General features: G+C 40.4%; 1 protein-coding gene across 2 annotated transcripts in view; it reads right to left on the bottom strand.

The window, feature by feature from the left end:
• Nucleotides 1-5: 5 nt before the first annotated feature.
• The window catches only part of ZNF318 (zinc finger protein 318), a 28,586-nt gene continuing 732 nt past the window's right edge, over nt 6-27,859 (bottom strand). The window contains exons 2-11 of one of the 2 annotated variants that reach the window (XR_008465286.1): nt 22,789-22,934; nt 16,609-17,242; nt 14,056-15,480; nt 10,876-10,975; nt 9,814-10,097; nt 6,682-6,885; nt 6,088-6,187; nt 4,945-5,063; nt 370-4,496; nt 6-253 (exon numbers count right to left, since the gene is read on the bottom strand). Coding sequence is in view for 1 of the 2 variants with exons in the window: in XM_054194317.1 (XP_054050292.1) it covers nt 1,065-4,496; nt 4,945-5,063; nt 6,088-6,187; nt 6,682-6,885; nt 9,814-10,097; nt 10,876-10,975; nt 14,056-15,480; nt 16,609-17,242; nt 22,789-22,934 (6,444 nt within the window). In the remaining variant the exon portion in view is untranslated. Of the gene's footprint in view, nt 4,497-4,944; nt 5,064-6,087; nt 6,188-6,681; nt 6,886-9,813; nt 10,098-10,875; nt 10,976-14,055; nt 15,481-16,608; nt 17,243-22,788; nt 22,935-27,859 lie in introns of both variants that reach the window. The other variant, XM_054194317.1, reaches the window with a different exon arrangement.

Here is a 27,859-nt window from a genome sequence, read left to right as displayed (position 1 = left end):
GAAAGTCTTGTTGACCACCATATGTTTATTTTTTAAACAATTTACAAATAAAAATGTTATATTTATCCAAGCAAACACATTTAATACTTTAGTCTTTAACAAGCTATACAAATGAGAAAGAACCATCACACTAGAGCTTTTGATAGCTCAAGGACCATTCAGGGTAGGCATGCATGTGTCTGTATCACATGAAGCGAGTCCAATTCCTGACACCAGGGTTCTGATCTTCTGCTTCTTCAGAGCTGGTCAGCTGCTAAATGATTTAACACAAATAGTTACTGGATCACAATACAACGAAAGAAAGCCCATTTCAAATCATGTAAGTGACCTCAATATGTCTGGTCCAGGTGTCAGGCCACAGAGCCTTACCGGTTAGTCTTCTTCTCCAAAATCCAGTCGGACAGATTTTCTCCCCTTGCTTAGTGATGTGGCATCCATACATGTGCTTATACAATACAATGAAACAGCTTAAGTACAGATGTAATACAACAGTAATTACAAATCACAGAGACAGATAAACAAACAAACAAAAAAAAATCAACTCTAATCACATTCTTGCATTTCAAACAATGAAAGTAAACAAAACCATGCATTACAGTTTAAAGAAATTTTCAGTTTTAGCTCTTCTGCAAGTCTCCATTTTCTCAAGTTCTAAACTGCTCTTCTTGAGCTTGTCCCAGCGGCTGGGCTACTCACGGTGCTACTGACACAAACAGGGTGAGCTGGAAATCATCCAAAAATGGTCAAAGAATAAAAGCCCCCAAAATAAACAACAAAGACGCACGCATTATAAACGAGAGATTCCATTTTAATAGCAGAGTGTAGAAAAGAAATTGGCAAAAAAATTCACATGAAAAAACATTTTACACAATTAATTATGTACAGAATAAAATATGTGTCTGGTTTCCGATGATGTAAGTTTCACTTTAGTAAAGTCCTACCACAGGATGCAAAATACACCCAAAACCCTCAAGTGGAACAAAAAAAAAAAAAAAACCCAAACAAAAACCATATACATAATCCCAGCTCTGGCTCCTCAAATATTGGGACTGGCTGGGTTCACTTCAACCCACTGGGCTTTCTGCTAAGCTTTCAGCGATTCCTGAATTTGTTGTAGCTTCCAAACTACTGTCAGCAGTTTCTGTTTGCTCAGTCTTCTTGCTCTGGATGATGCATACTCCCTTGCCTCCTGAGCCACCCTCCTTTCCACTTGCTTCTTTGGGCCCAGGAAGGAAAGTTTCCACGCACCCAGAAGCCTGACTTTCTGTGCTGTCTCCATCACAACTCAGCGACGGCATTTCAACAGCGCCACCTTTGCTCTCCTCCACTTGCAGAAGGATCTCAGACACAGGAGAAATGTCCTGCATTTCTAGAACTGGCATGACCACTTCTGTAGTATCACTATTTGAGGACTGCAATCCAAGCTGCGGCACAGCCGTTTGAGAAATCCGTGTGCAAAATTTATCTTCCTGACTACCAGAAGTCAATGCAGCAAAATCAGTAATCTCTCTTTCATCCACCGTTTTTTCAATGCTCAGCTTCCTAAATTTACTGGACTCCAACCTAATGGATGCAACAGTTTCTAGTTTTGAGACTTCTTCCGTATTCTCATTTAAAAGTCCCGCTGTAAGGATGCTGAAGCATTCATGTTTTACCTTGGTATCTCCCAAACTGAAATCAGTGCTTTTGAACTCAAGCTCTGCTTTCTGGGAGGGAATCTCATTGTGCTTCGCATCTTCTGATGTCAAAGAGACTTTCTTGTTATCCACACGAACATTTGCAGAGAAATTTTTGGATTGCTCAGAGTTCAATCCCGAGTGAACGGTATTCAGATGAAAGTCATTGGCTGCTGAGGTTCTTACAACCTCATGCTTTGTTTCTGGGGGGTGAACAGCTTCTTCTGAAAGATGCTCCCTACAGAAATTTGCTGATAAAGCAACTACTGACTCTTGGAAAATATCAGAGCGAGCTCTAGAAAAGCCTCCAGTCCCTACTTCTTTTGCATCTCTCTTGACAAAAACATTATCTAATGTTGCATCAGATCCAGTGTGTCCTAATGATTTTTTTCCAACTTCAACTACTAATTCTACACTGGATCTGACTTCAACGATGTTCGCAGAGCAGGCATTGACTAACCATGCAACTTCCTGCCTTTGGGTTTGGTTATCTAATACTGTATGGCCTGAAGGTTCAGGTCGAACTTTTTCTTGAGCTTCTAATGTGCTACTTCTAGTTTGTGTATTGGCAAGACATGCGTCTGGCTGTATCTCTACCAATTCTGAAGAACTAACTTCATTAGAATCAGCTTTTATTTCTACATTTGGAGTACCTGATAGATCCCAACCTCTTTCAGAACAAGAACGGGCTGTGATGATCTGTTCTTCTCCATTACTAGTTCTGGAAGTGGCCCATTCACCAGGACTTCTTGTCAATTCTGAAATCTTATTTTGGGTTTCTAAAGTTCGGGGAGCTTTGCCAAGGACTCCTGGCTGAGATATTTCCAAAGCTACACTTTTCAGTTTTACGTCTTTTAAGGAGGCGTCAATAGAACTCTGCTCTGTCATTACTGCTACCAAAGCTTTTCCTTTTGAAGTGTTTTGAGATTCACAGACCAAGTTTGGACTATCAGCTTCTGAGTGAGTTCTACAGTTATCACTTAACTTACCCTCTACCAAATGGGAATTTCCCAAATTTTGAATTTCATTCTGTGTTTCGGGTAACAAAGTCTTTGGGTGTAGGCTAAGCTCAGGGTTTACTGTTTTTACTTTCCAGTCTTTCATCTCTGCATCTTTCTCCAAGGTACCAGGAACATTTGTGTTAGTAACCGCAGTTTTATTTGCATCTTCCTGTCCAACTTTCTCTTGAATCTCTGCTTTCTGTAGATTACAGAATTCCTGACTGCCTACCTGCTCTCTACCTCCTATATCCACAAGTCCAATTTCTGCAGGCATCTGGATACCAGAAGCAGTTTTTGTTTCTGGCAGTTCTGTGACCGACATTTCTGGTAGCTGAGGCTGAAGTGGTTTCTTGTTCATGGCAGCCTGATTCTCACCAAGAACCCAACTCCCCATTACTTGATTATTACACTGTGAGGAATCTTCTTTCAGTTTAGTCCGAACATCTGTTGAAAGAGGAGTCTGAAATTTTTGACCTACATCTTTCCGAATACCATTTTCAATGTCAGGGCTTATGTCAGTATGAAGTACTGAAGTCTCCTGAATATCAGTTTTCTCCAGTTCTAAGCTTCTCTCAGCTGAGTGGACTTGGCTAACATCAGTAGCCATATTCTGAGAATCCTCTTTCAAGGAAGATGAGCTGTTATTTGTTCTAGGGTTTGGAGATAAGTCTGCAGGTTTTGTTAGGTTAGAGTTTTCTCCATTTGCAAGTGCAGAACTTGCAAGCTTGCTGTCAGCCGAACCCTTTCCACCACTACTGTAGAAAATATCATAGAGATCTTTAGCATTGGCTGTGGCCAAGCAAGAGTTTCGTTTCTCTACCTTTTTTGCCTGTTCACTGAAAGCAGTTGAAGGTCGTGGTGGTGGAGGGGGTCTCACAGGCATTGCCAACATTGTCTGTTCACTTTCAGACACACCTGGAGCTACTTCATCTGCAGGGATGACAGCTGCCGGCTGGACTGCTGGTGGAGGTGGGGGTGGAGGTGGTATATCAGAAGTCTGAGAAGACTCACTTTTCTCTGTTGCTTTCAATTCTTCCTCTGCCCCTTTTAAAATTACTTCTTCTCCTCCAAAAGCTTTTGAGATGATATCCGGAGGCAGCAGAAGATCCGCATTGGTTTCTTTTACCACGGGCAGAGGTTTCGTGGTAGCTCCAGAGGATTTTATGGATAGAAAGGTGTTCAAAGGTGCTGGTTTGCTAACTGTTGCAGTAGTAGACTTCCTAAAAATCATGGTGGGGACTGGTAGATTGGGTAGAATTTTTGCTGGTGTTGATGTAGAAACAACTGGTGTCCATGGGCTAGTGTGTGGAATAACAGTTTTCCCAGACAGCTTGATTTCAATGGGCTTGACATGGGGTTTCCCAGACTGACACTTGTTCTCCTCTTTGTTTCCTTCTGTACTCTCCTCCTTTGGAATAGCTCCTCCTGGGGTTTTATCCTCTCTCTCCGTCTTTTTCCAGCTGAATTTCCCAAAGGAAGTCTGGCTTGGTGATTCCTTTTTAGTTTCCTCCTTTTTTTCTTCTTTTTTCTCCTCCTTCTCTTCCTTCTTCAGCTTAAGCTTGATACCCATTTTTCGCCCAGCAGAATCTATTTTGCCTTGGGTTTCACTAGTCCCTTCTCCAAGCTCCGGGATGCTCTTTGCTTCCTCTTTCTTTATTATTTTTGGTTTCTTCTCATCCTTCTCTTCTTTCTGTTTCTCAACTAGTTTCCGTTTCAGCTCACTCTGCCGCCTGCGCTCTGTTTCCAGAACTACAGCCAATCCAGCTTGACGGTCTAGATTTCTCCTCTCTTCATAGAGTGGGTTTTCATCTATGTATTTCTGTGGAAATAAATGGCACAATTTTAGCCACTGTTTTTCCATGAAAAATAAGTAAATAAATTCAACTCTGTAACAGTTTTGACTTGTTGCTAAGTGCCATCTCAACACTAAGAGAGCAGAGAATTTCTTCCTACCAGGAAATGGAGATGCTACAAACTCCACATTCTGTAATTTAATGTGTATTTAGTGGTGGCTTGCAGCAGTTCTGTCACTCTACAGAGGAGTCTGAAAATCAACACTGGGACTTAAACACTGCTTCAACCTCATGCAGATGAAAGACTAATCTCTATGCAGTGTGAAGTTCTGCTTATTTAGTTCAATAGAATGTAGTGAAGATAACCAAATACATATACTCTGAGGAGTCAAATGTCATTCTTCAGGAAAGGAAGACAGAACAAGTAGAAGGTAACACAAGGAATGACTCGTTCCTGGTACACCAGTTACCAACCTTGTATTTCTCATTGTGGGGATGACTTTTCACATGCTGCTCTGCTGAGATTTGATCTCCAAAAAATTCATGACAGAGCTGGCAATAATATCCAGTGATGGGAATCAGAAACTCAGAGCCTGAAAAGGCCGAAGAAAACGATCAGAGAAATAAAACTTAATAAATGCCAAGCTCTTAACAAAGCCAGATAAATATACCACATAACAACAGCAAAACCTCCAGCAGTGTTCCTCTTGGAACAGTTAATGCTGCTCTCCTTACGCTTACCGTATGGGAAACACCACTACCAAGAGCAAACATGTGAAGTGAAGGAGCTTGATTACCAGGATTCAAAAAATTATTTTAGTGCTCTCTGTCACATTAAGGCTATCCCCTATTCAAGTAGATTAAGACTGTAGGAAATGTTAACCTATTTTCCATCTTTGTGGTATAGTCTGCTCAAATACTAAGAACTCAAGTATTTTCATTGAAGTCCAGCAAGACTGCATCCTTGTGCCTACAGAACCAGCTGCAATTATCTAACACACTGCAGATCCTCCTTTAGCAGGTGCTACTGGAAGTATGTAACAAATTAATAAACTGAGACTAATCACCGGCAGTCCTATTTAGACATTCAGATTTCAAATCTTACATTAATTTTCAAATGCCTTGCTGCCCCTTCCATATGGCTTCCTCAGATTCCCTGTATCCACGCTCTACCAAGTACTCATCTGTGATTTTTCAGGGACACCTCCACTAAAAACGTATTGAATGGAACAATCTGTTGCAAGACTGTGTGGAGTACTGCACAAGATCTGCCCAAACACAGCAAGCTCTTGTGGTCATGTTCTAAATTCTAATACGTTAGCAAAAATTACTTCGTAACTACACTGGAGAAAGAAAAAGTCACCTGGTATTCAAAACAAAACAAAAAAACTCTAAAAAAGAAGAGAAGGAACCATGCTATGTTTTCCTACACTCTTGCTTCATGACTTTTTCCACAAGAACAACCATGAAATTAAATGATTTGCCTTTTACCTAGTAATACAGTATCTATATGAGCTCCTATAACACGGTAAAGTTTTGAAATTCTTTTGTCTGAGCAACTGGAACCTGCTGGATGGCAAAGGGAGATGATACCCAAGTTAAAAAAAATGAACGTACCTTTGGCAGGAACAGTTATCTTATCGATGCGTTTTATGGAGTCTTGTTTGGTCTCACTCTGGGTCTTCGAAGCCCAAGGTCTGTTGTAAGGATCCAGGGTCTATTTGCACAGTGACAGAGGTATACAGGCTCATATATTACACTAGCAAGGCAAGTACACTTGTCTGTCCTTTTTAACATCCCTTTCCTTTTTAACATCCTTTCAGAACACAACGTTAAAATCAACGTGCAAGTATTTACAGGAACTGTTTTCCTCTCTTTCCCCTCCCATTTTGCAATTTGTAATGAGAAAATAACCTGTGAGAAGGGTAAAATGTAAATGATAGCAAAGGACAGGGAAACATATGAAACACAAATATCAAACGCTTGTTCCTGAGCGAACTGAACACAGGCCCCATTTACACTAGTCGGAACACACTGTTAGCTGTACAAACTGCTCAAGTCCAACATTAGTGAAAAAGAATTTGGTAAGCAACTTCTTGGGTTCGTTATTATTTCAGGTTCTCTTGTAAAATGTAGTTCTGTGATGTATGTTTTAGTGTTAATATTTATAACAATATGAAATGCACTTAGTGAAGGAAGCCTGCAACATACCTGTCTGTGTTTCTTATTATGCATGTGTGTGAAAAAGTCAAACATGGTCCCGCAGATGGTATTGCAGTCTTTGCACCAGTGGTTCCCTGCATCATAATATTCATAAATATTGGCCAGCTGGAAAGGATGTTTGGAGGACTGTGAAGAGGATTCTGCTGGCTTCGGGCTTCTACCTCTGGATTTTTCATTAGTAGCTTTTGATTCCTAAATTGAACAAAAGGAAACACTTCTCTAAGACAAGGCAGGACAGACGCAATGCTCTAGAACTCAGAACCTGCCTCCAGCAGAAGCCACACACACGCACCCCAAAAAAATTAATATATCACCTGCTTTTCAGCGCCCAGGCTAATTCCACTGTTTCAGAGAGCTGGTATTGCCGACTAGGATGCTGCGTGGCCACAGTGAAGAGCTTCCAATAAGGCTCCCAGATGTAATGGCTGGATGGTTGTAGGTAATCAAGGAACCAAATGAAAAAATTCCCTATGGCATGCACCCTTCCCACTTCATGGGTTTCACATAAAGATATGAATAATTCCAATTTACCATACTAGCCAAACAGTGCCCAGAAGACCTAAAATGGTCCTGTCCCCCTAGAAGCATTCAGAAGTTACTATAAAAGTACTTGGATAAAAGCAGAATGAAAAAGGAAGTAAGAATTAGTTGACTAAAAGTATTTCACTCAATCAGTTTTATGAGATTATTTGAGAGTTCCTAAATTCTCCAGAAGACTCATTGCTTAGCAATAATAGAAAGATGGTGTTCTGTTAAATACCTAAGTATATAAGGTGAAGCATCTTGTGATTTAAGCATGTGACATCTGCACTTACATTGATTTGTACAGAAAGACGCCATACAGTGATACACAGACATTTCAGGACTCTAGTAAAAATTAATACTACACTAACACCACGAGAGTAGGAAAACAAATAGTCCCTGAAATCCCATGAATAAGCCCTGCCAATTTAGATTATGATAGTACAAGATGTGTTTTGAGTTTTGAGTTACATTTTCCATGGCTGAAAACCTGTTATGTTATCATTTCTAATCTGCACGGCAGTCTGGAAAGAATAGCATGTTAATTTAGCAGACCCAAGTTGGTTGCATGAGTTCCAAATTATTCACTATCGGTGTTGAACAAATTTACTACAGCAGATTCAAAATTGTTAAATACCGTCTGCCTTGCTCTGAATTCCTTTTGATAAACAGGGGTAGATTCTCTCCTATTAACACCACCCCACACAACATACATTGTAAATCAAAGACTGAGAAGACACCCAGGCCACTACGCACCCCACAGATATCCATATCCCAATACGATCTAGATTTGGTAGCAGAGTAGGAAGTGACCCAGTGAATATTTGCACATATTCTGTCTGCAAGAACATAGCAAAGCTGACATTCTCTTAAACAATGAGAAGATCAACTTATGACCCACAGAAGTGCATGGAAGGATCTTCATGATGTCTGAGAACCATCATTGTTTATGTTATTTACAGACATACACCCACCCAACATATCCTATAAAAATACTATCTTGCTCAGAACTTTAAAAAGACAAAGCTTCTCACATAGATAGGTGACAGCCAACTTTTAACCCCAGTTTGTGCTTAACCCCAGCTCAAAGATGCCTTTATAGTTTGCTGCTATTTAGAGACCAGAAGGGATGATCTATCTATTTAGTACAACAAGGCTAGCTTCACCTCTGCACTGACAATGTAACTACAACACACAGACACAGGTTCAGCAGCAAGGGACCACAAGGTAGCTTGCAAATAAGCTAAAAGGCATGTGGTTTTGCCCTTAGGTTGGCAGAGTCAACCGATCTTGCTGTCAAAAAGCCTGCACTGTCTTTCTTTTAATTAAAAAAATCTAACAATCAGAATTAGAATGTGCATCATAGAGACTAAGGGCAGTGTCCTGTATGCCTACAGATAGCTGAAAATATTAAATGTTCCTGACCAGAACTCAGAATTTTCCATGTTAGAACAAGGAACTATGAAAAGAGGATCAAGTCATTATGGGTTTGGACAACACAAACAATGAAAGTTAAAATAATTAAAAATATATTCACACATGCCATATCTCAAGAAAAGTAAGCCACGTAACTTAATGCAATGTAGGATTTAACAGACATTGTTGCCTACTTTAGTTTTACAATGTGGGGACTGAAGCAAATGATTTGTAAAAGTAAGTGGACACTAAACTTCAGCGATGCTTCAAGAAACAACAAAAACAAAACACAAAAGCAAGCCCCTTAAAATAAGAGACATCTAATGAATTCTCTGACCCAGACCAGGATGAAGCATAAGGAAAAAGTTTACAGGATACACAGATTTGAGTGACCTTGTAGGAAGTATCTCTTACCCTACTAACATCTTCCTCTCTGCAAAAAATATACAGTAAGGCCTACACAAAAAGCATCTACCATCTCCCATCAGCTATTTCAGTTACATATATGAATAAACATCTGAAAAGCAGGATAACTGATCTCCTGAATACATGCGTAACCTTTCAGATGTTACTATCGTACACTACTTCCACAGTAAAAACTATCTTCTGGGATGTGATAAGCCTGTTTTGGTATATCCAGCTCTCAATAGTATAGACCATGACAGAGAGACCATACTGATGCACACTGGTATTTCTTGAGAGAACATGTAGCATGTACATAATAATCATGTTAAGCTGACGTTCATATGTAAGTCTTGCGATTTGTTAATAGCATCACCCAGTGAGAAGACCAACATGCTCCAAAGTTGCAGAGAGCTTTGCTGCTACAAACATTCCTCCTTGACAGGCCATGCCAGAAATGTAGGGAAAAAAGTCTGTCTTCCTGGTATGGCATTGGGACCCAAACAGCTACAAACACTCGTAATGCTGTTCAATCCAACCAACGCCTCAGCAAAACCAAGATCAAAACCAGCAAATGGTACTGAACTGCACAAACCCCGAGGGAAATTATAAACGCAGATACATTGACTCTCACCTGCATGCACCATCAAAACCAGCATGTCAGATGTGATAACAAAAGACATCAAATGATCCTCTAGTAAATGTTTGGGAGTAGCTGTCGCCCGAGTGCCCTCTCCTCATAGTGGGAAAATCATTAGCATATAAGCCAGAAGACTTTACCTTGTTGGAAGATGCTTTCTCCAGACCTTTTGCATTTTCTGACTTGCTGTTCTTTTCCGAGGAATCTTTGGTTTCCACAGATGGTTTCCGAGGTTTTTCAAATATGTTAATCCCCAGGATTTGTGCTACTTTGTCAAGCTCAGACTGCTTCTTGTCAGCAGCATCAGATTCTTTATGCAGCTCTGAAATCTCCTTCATAATATTCTCTTGTAGTCTGTTCACCTCAACCAACAACGGGTCTTTGTGTCCATCCTTCTCACGACGTTTTTTTCTCAACATCTCTCCTGAGCCAATCAAGGAAGTAGAAGAGTTGGAAATGCAACAGGAAAATTGTCTTAAGATCTGTACAACTATTCCAGCAACAATTAAAATACTAATATAAAATATTACCACTATATATTGACTGCAAAGTTGTAAAGATGGAACTGACACTCAGGTACAGCACCATTAAATCTGTACAATCCACCTCTATAAAGGTTGCCTTAATATACACCGCTAACAGAAGCAGCACCATAATCCTCAAGAGAGGGAATCAATTTAATAATCACTATTCCCCTGTGTGACCAAACATGAAAGTTAATTGTACATTCTAACCTGAAGCATCATTTTCCAAAGGTGAGGGAAATTAGTATTAATTGGACCAAACAAAAGTTTTAAAAATAAAAAAGTTAGCTCTGTCTAGGCAGGACTTTTCCTTCTCCAAATAAGATTCGTGAAAAACTGAAAGGCACGCTGATGTGTCCTCAGTTGCTATTTCTCACTTCTTCTAAAGAAGCACTAAAATGCAAAAAATTTAATTCGTTTAACTTATCAAGCTGCCAAAGAATATGCAAGAGCAACTGTGTGCTTCAGTGTAACAGCCAAATTTTGACATAATTAATTTTAATATAGTAATTAGGTCACCGCTTTCTCAAGAGTTCTGCATTGCCCAGAGTATGAAAATACTATTTTTAAACTGCAGACTATTACTATTTTAGTCTTCACTTCTCCTAGCAGGTACTGGGACTTGTGACACATCCCAGTGGGAAAAAAAAAAAGCGGAGTACTGGGAATGCACTGTACCTTGTTGTTTACGAAGCCTGTCCAATTCAGTCTTGAGATAGTAAAGCTTCTTCTGCCGTGCTTCTCGTTCATTCTTCAATTTTTCTCTCTCTTCTATCACCTAAACAGATTGGAAGGGGACTGGATTTTCTTCTCTTCCCAACAAAGATTAATCAGTCTTACAAGAATGTCAGCAAGACCGCAGTCTGCCAGTCACAGAACACTGCTCACTATTCTCAAAATGTACCTGAATATTTTAACGCAACAAATACATCTCTTCCTGTGCATCTACAGGTAACTATATCACGTGCCCATGCTTCAACCCTGTATGAAGGCAATTTTTTCCTTTTGGGCAGTGTATTCCCCAAAACTGCTTTGTTGGTTGCACCATTTCCCAAGGCATTTAGGCTCAACTGACTATCTTCTACAGGGGTAAGCAAGATCCATGCTAAATGGCTCTCCAAAGCTTAGGCAGTATCTCCACAGTCGGCACGCTCTATCAGTGACAAAAGACTTCACAGCCCTTCACCTTGCCTCCTGTTTTGACTCTGGCCAATTTTAGCTATTATTTAGGCTTCTGCTTCAGCCTGATCATAACTGTACCACCAAATACATTTTGCAGACATAACTGTCCAAAATTAAACACCCGGATGAAGTTTGTTTCTTGCTCAATAAGGTAAACTCTGGCATGAGGAGCTCACAAATCCACTTTTCACTTGTTTTCATTCATTCTTACAAAAGGAAACCAGGCTAAAATGAAATCAACTAAACTAAAATGAAATCTGAAACGTTCTTTCAATTTCCTTCCCAGATGCATTTTTCAAGAGACAAATTCCTTTTTTTTTTTTATCTCCACAATGCTCTTAAAGATTACTACTGACTTCTCCCTTGAACAAACAACAACTAACCCAAGGCTTTGTCTTCCCTAGAGAAATCACTACTACTGTAGCGATGTAAATGTTGGCAGGATCCCTAGATATTGCCTGGAATAGGCCCTGGAAGGAGTTCTACCAACACAGTTAGGCCATGTCTTAAATGCCACAAGTTTTTTTGTTTGTTTTTTTTTTATTTCCTTAATCACCAAAACACCATTCTTTCATTCTGGGTTTTCTCTCAGCATAGGGGTATCAACTGGAGCATGCAAGTTTTTATACTCCAAGCCATTCCAGCAAAAAAATGGTGGACTAATCCCAAGCCAAAGAAGTCTATAGTGCAGGCAAACCCCTAGAAGTTCTGCTGAGATGCACAGATGAGCTACCAGCGGCATGTCACGGCAGGAGAAAGTGATACACCTTCAGCCTACAGAGCTCTTTCAGAAGTGCCAAATTTCATTAACAACAAAATTTCAACCATGTCAGATGAAGAAATTATTATTCCTGCAAGCAGTGAAAAGTCACTTATCTGCTGATGTCGCACTTTGTGTAAGTACTCCTCTTTAAGTCACTTCAAACAAAAAGCACAGAGGTCATCTCAGACCAAAAATTTAAAGGAACTTCTTTTGAGCCTCTCTTGGATTCAGTGGTCCATCTTTCCATGGCCTGATCTGTTCTGAGGAGTGTGATATAACTAAGTAGGCAAAAAGCTTCCAGCCTCTGCCATGTGCTGCTCTTCTACTAGCAGATCTACCAACACAATGTACCATTAGCACAGCTACACTGAAAGAATGTCTCTAATGCAGATATGCATACATAAATGAAAAACTAGGCCTGAGTCAGCAATGTGTGTTTGCAGCTCAGAAAGCAAATCGTATCCTGGGCTGCACAAAAACCATGGCCAGCAGATCAAGACAGGTGATTCTCCACCTCTATTCCCTTCTCGTGAGACCCCACCTGGAGTACTGCATCCAGCTCTGGGGCCCCCAGTACAAGAAAGACATGGACCTGTTGGACCCATGGAATTGATGAGAGGGTTGGGACATCCCTCCTATGAAGAAAAGCTGAAAGAGTTGGGGTTGCTCAGCCTGGAGAAGAGAAGGCTCTGGGTAGACCTTACTACTGCCCTTCAATATATAAAGGAGGCTTACAAGGAAGGTGGAAAAAGACTTTTTACCCAAGCTGATAGTGACAGGACAAGGGGCAACGATTTTAAAATAAACAAGGGTAGATTTAAATTGGACATAATGAAGAATTTTTTTACAGTGAGGGTGGTGAGTCACTGGAACAGGTTGCACAGAGAAACTGTGGATGCCCTATCCCTGGTACTGTTCAGTTCAGTTTGGATGGGACTTTGACTAACCTGATCTAGTGAAAGATGTCCCTGCCCATGGCACGGGGGTTGGAACTAGACAATCTTTAAAGGTGCCTTCCAACCCAAATACTTCTGTAGTTCTATGCCCTTATTTTAAAAACCAAGATTGAGAGGACACCAGTTTGAAAACCCAAACAACTTTCAGGAATATTCCAGTCCTTACACGGTTATTTAACTATAGCTTCCTATTTTAAAATATGTTCTTCCCCACTACTCTCTAATTATCATACAAACCAAGGTAAATAGAAAACACTAACACCCATAATCTAAACTGGTGTCAGATGTACCAAGTAAAGAATAGTTTCCCTTAAGTTCTTCTGATTTTGTGATTCTTATAAGAGATAATTAATACGAATGTAGAAGGAAAATTGTATGCAACTGTGAATAATAGCATCCTTTGGTATGTATTTAAGAATGTCTAATATAGGTATAACCATGGTATTACTGTACCATGTCTAATATAGATATAACCATGTCCAGGTGGAGCCTCCTGTGTTTCAGTTTGTGCCCGTTGCCTCTTGTCCTGCCACTGGACACCACTGAAAAAAGCCCAGCTCCATCTTCTTTATACCAACCCTTTAAGTATTTATATATCCAGACATCTTCAGGTATTTCAATATCTAAAGCTCAGCAGAATAAGAGCATGTTGTGGCCACCATTTATTGTTTCTATAAGATTTTGGCTGGCCCCAAGAACTTCAACTTTGTGCTTGATTTCATTTGTTCAGCTATAACCTAAGGGCATACAACTTTGGGGAATTTTAAATACATTTTTTAGAATTGTCATAGAGTAATACAGACAAATGCCTAGAAATCTTTAACAAAAGCAAATTTAGACTGCTTTTAAACTGGAGCCACTCAGAAAAAAAAAAAAGGCACAGCTGAAGTGGAAAAGCTTCTACACCAGCAGTCAAGCAGTCCAATATGTTTTGATGTATCAGAATAGATAACATACCTTCTGTTTTTGAGCTGCCCGATTTTTTTCATCCGACATCTTTTCTGTGGTATTTTTGAGAGGGTGTGAAGACAAACGAAGGGGCACTTTGGAATGAGCAGGAGTCGTAGGGACATGAACAAGCACAGAGCCATCTCTTTTTAAATCAGGGACATCCTTTCCCATGGACACTGTCTCAATCACCCGGAGGTTGGGACGTGTGGGGTTAGCTGACATGGCCATAGTAAGAAGACCATGAGCTTCTGGCAGTGTAGGATTAGGCTGCTGGGCAGGGGGGTACATAGTCCATCCAGGGGCTGCATACGCCATATAGTGCCCATAGGCATCGTATCCTGGAGGAGCCATTGTGGGAGGTGGATAATTTTGGGGCATTTGAGTGGCAGTGAACTGGGAATAGTTGGGAATTTGGTATTGGGAAACAGAAGAAGGTGTAGGAGGCAAACTAGCGGGAGCTGGTGGAACTGAGGGAATGAGAGAGACAGAAGGAAGAGGCTGTTCTGGTGCACATGGAGGTATATCCTGTCCTATTGGCTTGTTCTTAATATATTCTGATTTCTGAAGAGCGGACGCATCTTTAGACTGCTGGAAAGAGACTGGAGGTGATGCTGAGCGCTGCTGGCCTGACTCAGGAGAACGAGTGTCACTCCGGCTGCGACGCAAGTCCCAAGGGTCCAGTCTGCGAGGATCTGAAGAGCGACGATCAGGAGAACGAGATGCCAACTTTTTGCCATGAAGGCGTTCCTGGGTACGAACCGCCAGTTTTCCAATTTCAGCAACACCAATGTCAAGTCCGATGGTTTTGAGTAAGTCATGGATCTTTGCATACTCAGCATTAGAGTCTTCTAAAGGATCCAGCTTGACAGCTGAAGCAGGAGAAGGAGGTGGGCTCATTTTCTGGCCTATTATATCATTGCCACAACTCGCTGGGGGCTTCTGAACAGGGAGAGATTCAGTTTTGGTGTCTTCATCCTCATCACCATAAAGAAATTTCTCTTCATCTTCAATGTCAGGAAAACTACGCCTCCTCTTCTCCTGAGCACTGACAGAATCAGCCATCATGCCTAGAATTCGGGAGAAACCACTGCCATCCTGACTGGCCCTCTCGTGAGGTAGCAGGAAGTCAGTATGGCGATCAGCAGGCTCTGACTTGGGTTCTACCTTTTCCTTGTGACTTAAGAAGCTTCCAAACTTCTCTTCAAACGTGAAAGCATCTTTGGGAGCCCCAGAAAGTGAACTCCACTCATATAAACCATCATGCAACTCCTTGTTTGCAGACTCCACAACAGAGTCTTTGCTAAACCGTTTGAGAAAGTTCTCCACTTCAGAGGCAAAAGGAGCTGTGTCGTTGCTCTGGGGCAAAGCTGAATGACTAGAAAGAAGAGGAAGATCCTTGCTGGGAGCCAGACTGCTTGAAAAGCCCTCAGGCTGAAAGAGAGAGAAGTTACTATTTAGTACAGTACCTTCTGAGGGGTCTACATACCTCACAGAACAAAGGAACGTGTTAAATTTCTCCTTGAGTTCATAGCCGAAGAAGAGAGTTAGAAAAGACAATATACATTGAAAGAGAACACAGAAGATCACAAAACAAACCTTGCCTAAAGGTTCTGGAACATCATGTTCAGCGGTGAACTCTTATCTCAGAGAATACACAAAATCACAATTACATTTCATTCATTTTTTGCAAGCATAAGAACTTAAACTTTTAAATTGAAACCCCATAATATAAATTTGGCTACGCTTCAAGTTTAATCACAGACAAACAGGATTTCAACACCTTAAGAGAGGTAAAAACAACTGCACTGGAGTTACTCCCAGTTACTTCTTCAGATATGCATAATTAATGCCATCTTAAATAGGATTTCCAATAATAGATATAGAATGGGATCCTCAGTATTGGAACACCTCCTGAGACGAAGATGTCACTGTCAAACCAACACTGATCAGTACAACAGGCAGATCAAAAGTGATGCAGTAAAACATGAGAAAAGTCACTTTATCACAGTGGTGGCAACTGCTTGTCTTTCTATTGCTCTAATTGTGAGAGTCAATTGGTATAGCTTGGGTACAAATTAAGTAGGGTTGATCCCAGCCTACAGTACAAAGGAAAAAAAATAAGGCAACTCAAAGATGTTTTCAGCCAGAGTTATTGAGGATGCATTAGGCAGTTCTCTAAGTCTATTAAAAAAAACAAGAAAGAGGCACTGTGACAGGCAGAGCTTTGATCAATGTCCTGGCTGCCTGTGATACAAAAGATTCAGCTTTCCTATAAAAGCTGGCCCAGATCTCAGCATCCTGGCCTGAATTTCAACAAGGACATTTTACTCTGCCTCATATTTTATATAGATATGATTCCTGATTAAATGTCTTCACTGTTTAAAATTTCTAACTTGCAATCCTAATTTGTATAAGCCTGCAAAAAGATACTTGTTCTCTCAAAGAAAGGAAAACATGAAGATTTGACTTCTCTATTTTGGAAATCAAACTAACATTCTGTATCATGAAGTGACTGTTTTGGAAAGTAGAAACATATACACAGACAGACACAGATCAAACCTGAATAGGAGACTCTACTTCCACCTCCACTCGTTTCTTCAAAATAGATTTTTTGGGCATGGATGGGATTTCCTCAGGCCTATACGTATATCGAGGCTCAGAAGTCTGTAGTGTGTTAGTCAAGCCAGGGATCACATAACCACTGCCTGAAACATCATGATTCAAGTTTCTACTACGCTCTTCTTCTTCTCTTTTCCTCCTTGCACGGTCAAGCTCTCGGAATTCTTCATTCAAGTACGATGGGCTCGGGCTTCTACTGCGGCTGCGGCTTCGTCTGCGATAGTTTCGTGTTCCTGATGAGAAACTCTGATGCTCTCCACTCACACCATGCATCTTCTCGTCCTTTTCGTACCGTGGACGCTTTATTTCTCGTCCCCTCTCTTCTGGCCTTGACGGGTAGGAGGATTTCCTGAGTTTGTCACCATCTCTGTCAGATCCACGAGGCAGCTCTTCTCGACGACCATAATGCGGGCTATAATCTGAACGGTGGAGGAAAACATCTCGGTTGCGGTAGTCTTCATCATGTCTTATGATGAAGGGACTTGAAGATTGATCTTCATGCGATGGGTATCTCTCAAGGCCTCGAGGACACGAGAGGCCTCTAGTGAATATTGGACCATCAGCCATATCATCCCTGTGTAAGAGAAGCATGGAATAAACATACGTATTTGAGTCAGAGTAAACTAAGTCTTACTCCTACTCATGAGTAAGAAATTCCCAAATCGGTTTCGGAATAACATCTCAATCACTAAACAGAAATATTTTACTTACTTAAAGGGGGGGGAAGAGGGGAAAACTTATTTTTAATGGTACTATACATCCCTCCTAGGAAGTCACCTGCAAACACAGTGACATGAACAATTCAACTCATACTGCAGAAGGAGAGCCTTGAAAAATTGATAGGATGGATTTATTCCTGTGAAGGAAAAAGACTACACGTTTTAAAAAAACATTACTATCATATTTCAGACCACAATCCCTTTCCTCATCTCTCCCAGGAAGATGCCAAGGTCACATTTCATATGAATTATTCAAGGTATAATTCAGTTTCACACTGGCAAATGCAACCAGATCCTCTTTTTATCTTCAGCTGTGGACAAGGACCACAAATTCTAGCAACATTTTCTGTTGCAACAGATCTGTAGACACAACTGTCACTTATCACATGAACCACTATACCCAAAAAGACGCACAGGTTTTGGTATCTATGAACCAGGGGTAGTAAATGTAGTAGTATCATTCCTTTGTGCCAGCCTCTGCATTATTACACATAGTGGACGGGCAACTGGCACAACACCAGAATAGCTAGCTTCATCTCTTCTTTTGCACCAATTCCTACACACACCTCCAATTAGGAGTACTGTTTTAACTAATGCCCTTTCCCCCATCCCTAAAAACTTCACTGAGACTGTTCTTTAGATCAGGTAGAAACAAAGCAATCCACTTGCTGTTTTTACTCACAGGAATTTCAAAACTATAGCAAGATCCTCCAGGAATGGGAGGCAAATGTGCTGCTTGAGTGAAATCAGTGGGACAGAAATTGAGAATGTCTTGCCCAAGTGATAAAGACATCAACTTGAGATAAACTACATATGATTGCCTAAATCCTCAAAAATCACGTCCTCCTACTGAGAGAAGTCCCTCTGAGAAGGGACAAATCAAGTCATGCCAGATAACATCTTCAAAATAATTTGCAGATAAATTATAGACCCAGTTGTTAAAGTCACCAGACTAAAGAACAGACATAGAGAGACATGGTCTTTTTCTTGAGTATTTTCACAGTTTACACATGTATATTTAAGAACAAAACCAACACAAACTTCACTTTAGCTCTAACCTGCATCATTGCAAAGCATTTCATGTTATTAGATGCTTTATCAGTACAACACATCTTATAAGGCAAACACAGCATACGGCAGTACCAACAGTGTTAGATGGCACCTTTCCATTTTCCAGCAAACTACACACATCCACCCCCTCCAAAAGCATCAAAATATCTAAAAAGTAACTAGAATTAAATTTCATACATAAGCGTTGCTGTTCACAGCCTACATAAAGGTATGTCTATTCCAGTGTCACCTTTTCTGAGAGCCTGCTAAACCTATACAAACTGCATGAACACACCTGGTGGAGTAACAGATGTATTTCACCATACAACTTCAGCTGATATTTTGTGCAAATAATTTGCATGCACGCTTGCCAGGTGTCACCTACAATTAAAATGCCCTGACTGCAGTGACAAAGCAGAAGGAATATTTAATCATACTTCAGAAAGAAAGGAACAGCAAACCTACAATACTTACAACTAGAAAGATGTTCCAAATATGCTCAGAACTGCTAAGATGCCGATTTAAAACCCAAAGATTAAATATGGGTGTGAGGAACGGGATTACTTGCCTTACAGAAGCTGTGATTCTTTGAAACGTTTTCTGTAAATACAGTCCAACAGAGGTATGTCCCTCTTAACTGGTTTGGGTGCTTTTAGTCAGCAATGTCCACTACAGGCTATTGCATCCCTGAGAGCGGATAAAAAGTGGTACCACTGTGATCATTCCAATTCCTTCACCAACACAGAATCCGTGAATTACTGGTCTTTACAGTTTCAGAGAAGGAGAACAGACCATAGAGTACATAGATATGATGCCACAGAGAACTGCAACTAATGTAAGGTTAAGTTTACCTTTTTGACATATTTATCCACATTTACAGAAACAGAAATAAATAATGGTATTATGCCGTCAGCAACCAACAGGACTCCACCTTAACAGACAGTCTTTGAATAGGATGTCAGATGAGCTACTCATACTCAAGCCAACTGTCACTCTTGATATTATGCCAAAAAATGCCATTTCAGAGCAGAGATTAAAACAGACCAAGTCTCAGCAGTGATATGGTTTAATCTTTTGGATTAACCTCAGATGAAAGAATTGGTGGGATGCTCTGTACAGTTTATGCCAGCTCAGATAGCAACAGATTGTCTTAAAAATACTGACAGAGGGAGAGATGGAAGACAGGGAGAGGGATAAGATACATTTTTCACTTTGATAGACTGAGATTCTGGAAGACAAAAAAATACTAATCTGTTGAAGTAGAATACTGAAGCTGCTTAGATGACCTTGAAGTCACAGGCCAGCAACATTCAGTATGCTTATTTAGACATGTGCAGGAGGCCAGCTGCCCTAGAAACTCAGGGCAAGTTCTTACAGATGTTTTAGGATGGACCTGCACATGGATATACACCCTGAGAAATTCTCCTGAGGCATCCTGAAAATCCACTGCTGCAGGAGGATCCAAAAGAATCCTTGATTTCCATCCTTTTGTATTTTATTTCCTTATAGGCTAGAGAACCTCTCCACTGTCCCAAGGCCCTGCAAATTACAGAGAATAATTTGTAAAAGTGATTGCTTGAAATCTCTGAGTGATTACCAAAAATAGCTGAAAATAACTAAATTCAGAATTATTTGCTCCGGTTACTTCAAAATTTGAAGAGACATCTTCAGAAAACATTAATTTTTTTCCTTTTTTTTTTTTATTTAAATGAGAATCAGAACGTACCACATGCTAAAAAAAGAATGTGATATGCCCAGTATTAAACCCAATGATGATTCACAATAAGGGCTACTTTAAAGCCCAGTGATAGATGTAAAGTCAGTGTCCCAGTACCAGGGCAGCCTCTTAGAGGGGAAAAAAAAATACATGACAAAAAAATACAAGATAAACAATGTCCTTAACCAAATAAAAAGTGTCTTTTAAAAATAACCAAAATGGATAAATGGTGAAGAAATTTGGAAGTCGGAAGTAGTACCTAGAATGTTTAGGAAAAGCTAAGGGATGACTAGGCTACCACACGCTTTAAGCTTCTGGACAGCGGCCACCTCTCAGACAAGTGCAGCCAGCACGGATTGGAAAAAAAAACCACAGTAAATGTAACCACATGGAATTCTTGCATACCTATACTACAAATATATGGGAAGTCATTTAAAAACTGATGTCTACACAGCCTCACTTTCTCATATTCTCATTCTGATTCATCTGTCACTTTTATACCTTCTCAGGAGTCTATTCTGACCATTTTTTTACATCTATGGGTCCAGTAATAGAGATAAAGTGAAAGTTCTCTGTGATTTTCACTCCTATGTTAAACCCCACTGTACCCGATTGTTATGGTTTGACAAACCCATAACAATTTATTGTTATTTAGACAATTATTCTTATCACCCGATGACCCCTCCCCACCCGGGAAGTGGAATTGGGGAAAACCAAGGAAACCCAAGGGTTGAAAAATAAACAGATTTGATAGAATAAGACTAAATAATTAACATTAATAATACTAAAGAACCAATATTGATCCCGATACCAATATAAAATGCACAAGGATTATACTCTGCCAAGTCTATCAGTAGGAAGCTGTGCACTCCCAGCAGTGGACAGCAAATGTCAGACACTGAGAGCGTGCTATGGCTTCAGGAGGAAGGGAAGGGCTCAGGGGTCCAGCACCGGGGCAAGAAGTTCTCAGTATTGCAGCCATCACAAGAGAGAAGAACTCCTCAGCAAAGTCTCTAGTTTATATTGAATGGGATGTTCATGTTATGAAATAATCCTGTTGGCCAGCTTGGGTCAAGTGCCTGTGTCTCGCTCCTCCTCATCCGTGCACCTCACTAGCTTGAAAAACACCGAGACCTTGAAACCCACACACCATGGTTGCTATAAAGTAAATATTTTCACAAATTCAGACACTAGACTCTTCTAAAAATGCAGTTTTCCCTAGCATTAGAAGAGACCTTACTGAAAAGTAAAATTACTGACAGAGAAATTAATCCTGTGTCGCTCAAACCAGGACACTGATGTTACTTCTAACCATGCTTCACAGCCACAAAACAGGCTCAATATAAAACCTCGATGGAGAAAAGGAAGCAATGGGACAAACATAACCCCCACCCTGCATGCTCTTAATTTGCCAGAGCAGTGCCAGTTCTCCTACATATCATTTCCTGCCCCTTCCAACCGCTGTACTCTCCCTGGGTATATGCACTCATTTCATTCAGAAGACTGCTGACTGCACAGGGGATTTACAAATCGAACACTGGTCCCAGGAGAACTGAGGTGAAGGTGTGAAAGTGACAGTACTGAAAACTAAAGCCTCATTTGGTTTTCTGCACCTGCTGAAACTTAACCTTACGCTTGAGAAAAACAGCAAATGTACTTATTCTGCTCACTTCCCTCTTCCTCTCTCTCTCTCTTTCTCTCTCTCTCTTTTTTTTTTTTGTAACAGTTGGGGATATTTGCATCAAAAATGGAAGTTATAGTGCTTTTTTTTGTGCTGAATGCTTATCCCTGACTTGAAACTGCAACTCTGTGCTCTGGGGCACAAACTATGCCACCTTCAACTTTGCAATTCAAGACAAAAAAAAATATTTTATTTGCACAGAGTCTTCTGATTTTACTTCTTTTAACAGATTATACCTGTTCTCCCACTGAAGGTAAAGATTTCCAAGCAGTATCTACTAATACTTATACTTCACTGTTCACAGCAGTATTTTTAACGTCTCTTCATTAGCTATGTTTCTCTTCAATTCCAATCAAGGGACCCTAAGAAGTCTAAAAATTATTTTATCATGTATGAGACTGGCAGACTATGTTCACTTCTCTTCTGCAGGGTTTTTAGAGTCAGAATAATAAATCTTCTTCAAGCCACACTAGAGCTTTCTTCTGGACTATTCTCAAAAATCAGGAAAGTATATAATTTCTCCCAATAAATTAGGAAATTGAAGCTTTATGCTATCCATAAACAACCTTCCTTTCAGTCAGGACTAGGTAGGTTCATAAGAAACAGAAGAAGGTGGCTGAAGCTGTGAAATGTCAAATGAAGCAGCTCCCCCCTGCTCTGGGCACTTTTAGTTTATATGCGTTTTAGAAGCAGTTGACAAAGATCAGAGAAGAAATATCAGTTTAGAGTTATTAGGAACACAGGCAGTGACTTCTGTTCAGGAATCCCCTGCACCACAGCTTGGTGAAGGCTGGGGGAATATTCGAGGAAAGCATCACTACATGCTTGCCCTCTTACCCTCGTTTCCTAGGCTTTCACTGGGCTAATTAGATGTTTGGTCTCACACCCCATACAGCCATTCCCACGTTCTTACTGTTTCATACACTTGAATCCCCATCTGCGGAGGACCATACCTGTCACTCAGGTTATCAATTGGTGAGCCCAGTCTATCAGGCAGCCTCCTTCGCTCTGGTGTGCCAATGCAATACCGGTCATTACCAACAGTAATCCGCAAACTCTGTTCCAGTGAAGACTCAGAGCGGAGACTCGGTGAACGTCTCTGTAAATTGAAGAAAGAGTGCAAGCCCATCAATGAGGGAATTTTAATCTCAGCCTACAGAAAGGCAAGTGACTCTGCCCTGCTTAACGTATGAGACTTGGGGTGGGTGGATCAATTAAAAAAATCAAACTAGAAGAACAATTGTTCCAAATATTTCAATTGTCTTTAGTTACTAAAGAAAGGGGAGGGTTTCATTTCTGCATTTCATTTCTCATCCCAGCTGCCAATAACATGCTCTATATTTACATTATCTAGAAGAGAAATTTTCAACTCAAAAATACATTTCATAAAGCACCATTTTGGAAGGTGGAAAAACAGATAAGTTCAAGAAGTCCCAGATTTGCTGTTGTCCTTTCTTTGTAGAGGAGAAGCAGATAAACAAACATTGCATAAAAAATGGTGCCAGGAATTTCTTAATAAAAGTGTCTGGATTTCTGGCCCTTTCCAGCTTTAGTAACAACATGAACCAAAGTATAAACCAGTGTAAACAAAGATTTTCCTAGCGGTGACGTTTTCAACAGTTTTCCTCACCTCATGCTGCTTTCAGCAGATTAGCACAACGTAATACTAAAAACACCTATGACTATAGAAACACCTTCTATAATAGAATTCCCATTGTCATTATTTGTTATTGGTAGAGCTAAACCAGAGCTAAGTAAAGTTGCATTTGAAAAAACTACAGCAGAGAAGGCCTGAGTTAACTGTCCCTGCACAGACCTTCCTTTGGACATATACTCAATACAGAAAATGTCATTAATGGTAAGTTATGCTTAACTAGTTACGCCTCACATCATTCTAGAATATAGCACTAGAATATAGGAATGATCAAAGTAAGGGGAGTTCCATAAGAAACAGATGAGACTGCTTGAAGACAGAGATACTTGGTTTACTTTTTTAAACCAACATGGTTTAGATTCCGCTTAACAGGAAGCAATGAGCCAGATTTGGTTCTGCCAAACCAGTCATGCACTGCATATTGCTTTCACCGCTGAAAACTGCAGTAGCAAGCAGCAGGTGCACTATGTTGTCTGCATCCACCCTGAGAAGATGCAGCAGATTCAGCTCAATCCTCCAAGAGACCAAAAGAAGACCAATACATAATTTCAAACAAAAAAGCAAAAGAATTCCCTCACAAATTTGCCTGAACAAAATTTACTTGCAGTACAAATCTGCACTAGAATCCATTGTGCACATAACCTCGTCCTAAAGTAACATATTAGTGAATTCTGTTTTGCTCCATTAAGCTGAATCCCAGCATTTATCAGAACACATTTTAATTACTTTTTAAGACCAACTGCGTTGCATAGCACAATACGATCCTGCAACAGCCTGGCTGAGATACAACATATACAAGGTGCCTCTGTCTCATACAAACACACTCTGAAGGCTCCCATGTGCCTAGTATAACACTGAATTTTGAGGGCTGCCTCAGGAAGTGATTATCTTGAAGGGCATCTTCTTGCCATCAAAGCTGATGGCAAGTTGGGCACATCCATGACAACCATTGGAGACAGAGAAGTGATGATTTCATCTCAAAACAAACTTCTGGGCAAAGGAAAGAAACAGTTTACATTTAGAAAGTTTGGGATGTTAGGATTGCCTATGACTGCCGTACAAATTGCCCAGAGACAGCAGTTACAGTGGTACACATTTGAACTTCACAAATATTTTTTTTCAGTTTGAAAAATTCCAGTTTTAACAGCTTTTTCATTTGGAGCACTGAACACCACTACTGGTCATTCCTACCTCCGCACTGCACTGCATTTTCCTCCCTTCATGTTCTGGTGCCTAAACCACAGTTACCATTGCCATATTATTGCACAGGTTGCATACCAGCTCTTCATTTCTTCTTTCTCTGTTGACCCAACATAGTCTAGTCCTCTAATTTCATCCAATTTTCTTACAAGAAAGCAAAGAAGCTAATAGAAACTATAAAAAGAACAAGCATGCAGGTCAGCAGGGACAAATAAAAGCAGCATGTGTGAGCCTTGTAAGAACAAATAAAGTCCGCCAAAATCACTCACTCTACAGCCCTGACCTTCCTCTCCTCCATTACTCAGTACTCGCCCCAAACCTTTGCTGTTACTCCACACTCTTCTAATTCCCGCAAAGTTTTCCCTACCGACTAAGAAACTAACACTATCCATACTTGCAATGTCCAATATACAGCTACACTGGCAATTAGCATCCTAGTTATGCAAAAGAAAATGGGCAACGATGCTGATAACCTGGGAATGCATCGCACTCCATCTCAAAAAAAAAACCACCAACAAAAAAAAAGAAAAAAAAATCCCAAACCCCAAACCAGAACAACTCCCAGAATCAAGAAAAGGGAATAAGAAATCTCCAAGGCTGCTCCTTCCATACTCCAATTCATATGAAGGGTAGGGACGATAACTTAGATCTTTTACTCAAAACTTTTCTGCATTTCAACTCCATGGCCTTACCCCATCAGTGTCTTCATTCCACATCCTACATCTTCCACCCTTATGCATATACTCCCTCTTCCAAGCCCTCCTTCCTTGTTGCAGCTTAAATTCCTCTTCCCCTGCCTCCCGTCTGAATTAATTTCCTTTCAGTGACAGCTCTAAAATGCCATTTACTAACACATCTTTGTAATGCTCCACATTTCCACACTTTGTATACTCAAACTTCTGGAGAGGGCATTTTAAGTCATATAAAACTGAAAACTTCATTACAACTTTACCTGATCATGCTGACCCAACATATTTGCTGTCTGCTTTGTTTTGATCACACTTAGTTCCACTGCTTGGAAAACATGAGCATAATCCCAGCTTTTATCTTTCTCACATTAATGCTGATTTTGTAAACAGTACTTCTAAGAAGTAAAATCAACCTGTATATGTACTTTATGCTTTATAACATCACTTTTAAAGGAGAAGTGGTGTTGGTCAAACATCTTTTGGTTGACAAAAACTTCCATGGAAAAAATGTGCACGATATACACTCTAAGAATTGCTTACACTAGGCTTTAGCATATGCAAGAGACAGCACAGGTTAAAGACCTGTATTAAATTGTCTCAAGATCCCTCTTATTATGACAGCTGCTTGCTAGGGAAAGGTTTTCCTTAAATGCAGCAATATTCTTGTAAATAAACAAAAAGTCTATCTGACTCAGCAGTTCAGCGCTAGCTAACTTGCTAAGGCCTAATTTCTAGAATTAACAATTCTTCAATCCTTCTTCTCTGAAATTAGAATAGGCAAGAAAAACATCAAGATTCTGCAACAATTTGCTGAGATGACTACTGTAACTTGAGCCAGAAGGGTGCAAAATAGCACTGGAAGAACAGTGTTTGTCAAGAATAATGTTTGTGTAAAGTCAGGGGGGTTCGTGGCTTTTTTTTTCCCCCCTACAGGGGTAGTGGGAGGCTTTCAATCAAAAACTCCTAGGTCAAATTTCTCCCAAGTCTGAGCCACCAACACATTGGGCATTAAAAGTTTTGTTACAGTCGGCACGGGTTCACAGCCTATCACGGACACAGTGAAATGACAGGCTGAGTGACGGCGAAGTCAGTTTAAGAAAGTTCTGCTCCCGTATCCCAGTTTGTCATCCCCTCAGTTGTGACTATACAATTGTCCATGGAGCCACAACACAAACTGACATGAATCAGATTAAAAATAATCGCCTTTTAAAAAATTACCTATTTTCAACCTGGGTCTTACTAGCAATGCAATTTGCAGGGCTACCCCCCAGATGACTTATAGGACTGAGATAATGGTGAAATACAGCCTAAAAGCAAACAGCCAGAGGCAAAGCTTCTCAGCCTGGCTTGGCTTAACTGTCAAATACAACATTATCTTCCCATACCTTCAGGACAGCTCCCCTTTAAATAACAAATAGCACCAATAGCTCCTGTGATCTCTTCTATGGCTACAGCTCCAAAAAAATTCAGTAAGAACCTGTACCACCATCAGAAAGGGCAATCCCTGTTCTCTCTTGGGGTCCCATCATGCAATGAATCATAGCAGTCAATATATTTTTCTTGGATTGACTTTCAGCCACATCATTTCCTCAAATCATCTCACTCTGCAACTTCACAAATACAAGTGTGAGCACAAGGGAAGGGTCAGAATATACTACAGAGCAGGAGAAAAAGTGAGTGTACCATTCTTTTTAATTGTACATGTGCTGGATTGAATGACCATGGAACCACAGCCACATCCCAATATGAAAATCTCTTCTTTCAGCGCAATGCAAACGCACAGTGAACCTGTCACATACCACAGCTAACAGTTATCCGACAAGACAGTCATTACACCAAGGAGTAACAAGCGAAAACCTAAGGGAGCGAATGACACTGGCTCAAAAAAAAAGTACGGCTATACAGTTTGGCTTAGTACGAAGGTGCCAGCATCTAAGATAATATCACTTCAGATGTCAAACCAGAGTTTCACATGCCCAAATCAGCTTTTGCCAAGACTGAGGGAGAAGACTGGAACACCTTGTGCACAGCTCCAACTACAAAGCGCTACCTATCAAAGAATACCTCTCAAAGATCCAAATCTGTAACAGAGCCTCCTTTGTATGCCCATGACAACAGGAGAACTCAGACAAAGTGCTCATTCAAACTAACTAAAAAAGTTATCTTCCCATAAATTAAACGATATTTATACAACAACACAAACCAGTGTTAAATGGAGGAAAGTGACTAGTTCCATCCTTTGCCTTAGCAAAAGATAGCATCATCTTTGAGCCTTATCGAAAATGGCTCTAGCTGATAAGAGAGAAATAAAAATGTAACGGAAATTAAACGAAAAACATTAGTTAAAATGGAAATCAATGATTTTTAATTGGTTCGCCCCCCCCCCCCCATTTGGCTCTCTAAAGAACAGGGGGAAAAAATCGCCCTTCTCCCTCCGCACAGGGAGAGCCCGGGGCCGGTGCAAGGACCCCGCGGCGCCAA

This window comes from Rissa tridactyla, chromosome 3 (assembly GCF_028500815.1).
Source record: "Rissa tridactyla isolate bRisTri1 chromosome 3, bRisTri1.patW.cur.20221130, whole genome shotgun sequence".
In the NCBI taxonomy this organism is placed as follows: Eukaryota; Metazoa; Chordata; class Aves; order Charadriiformes; family Laridae; genus Rissa; species Rissa tridactyla.
This window is presented reverse-complemented; position numbering and strand designations above follow the sequence as displayed.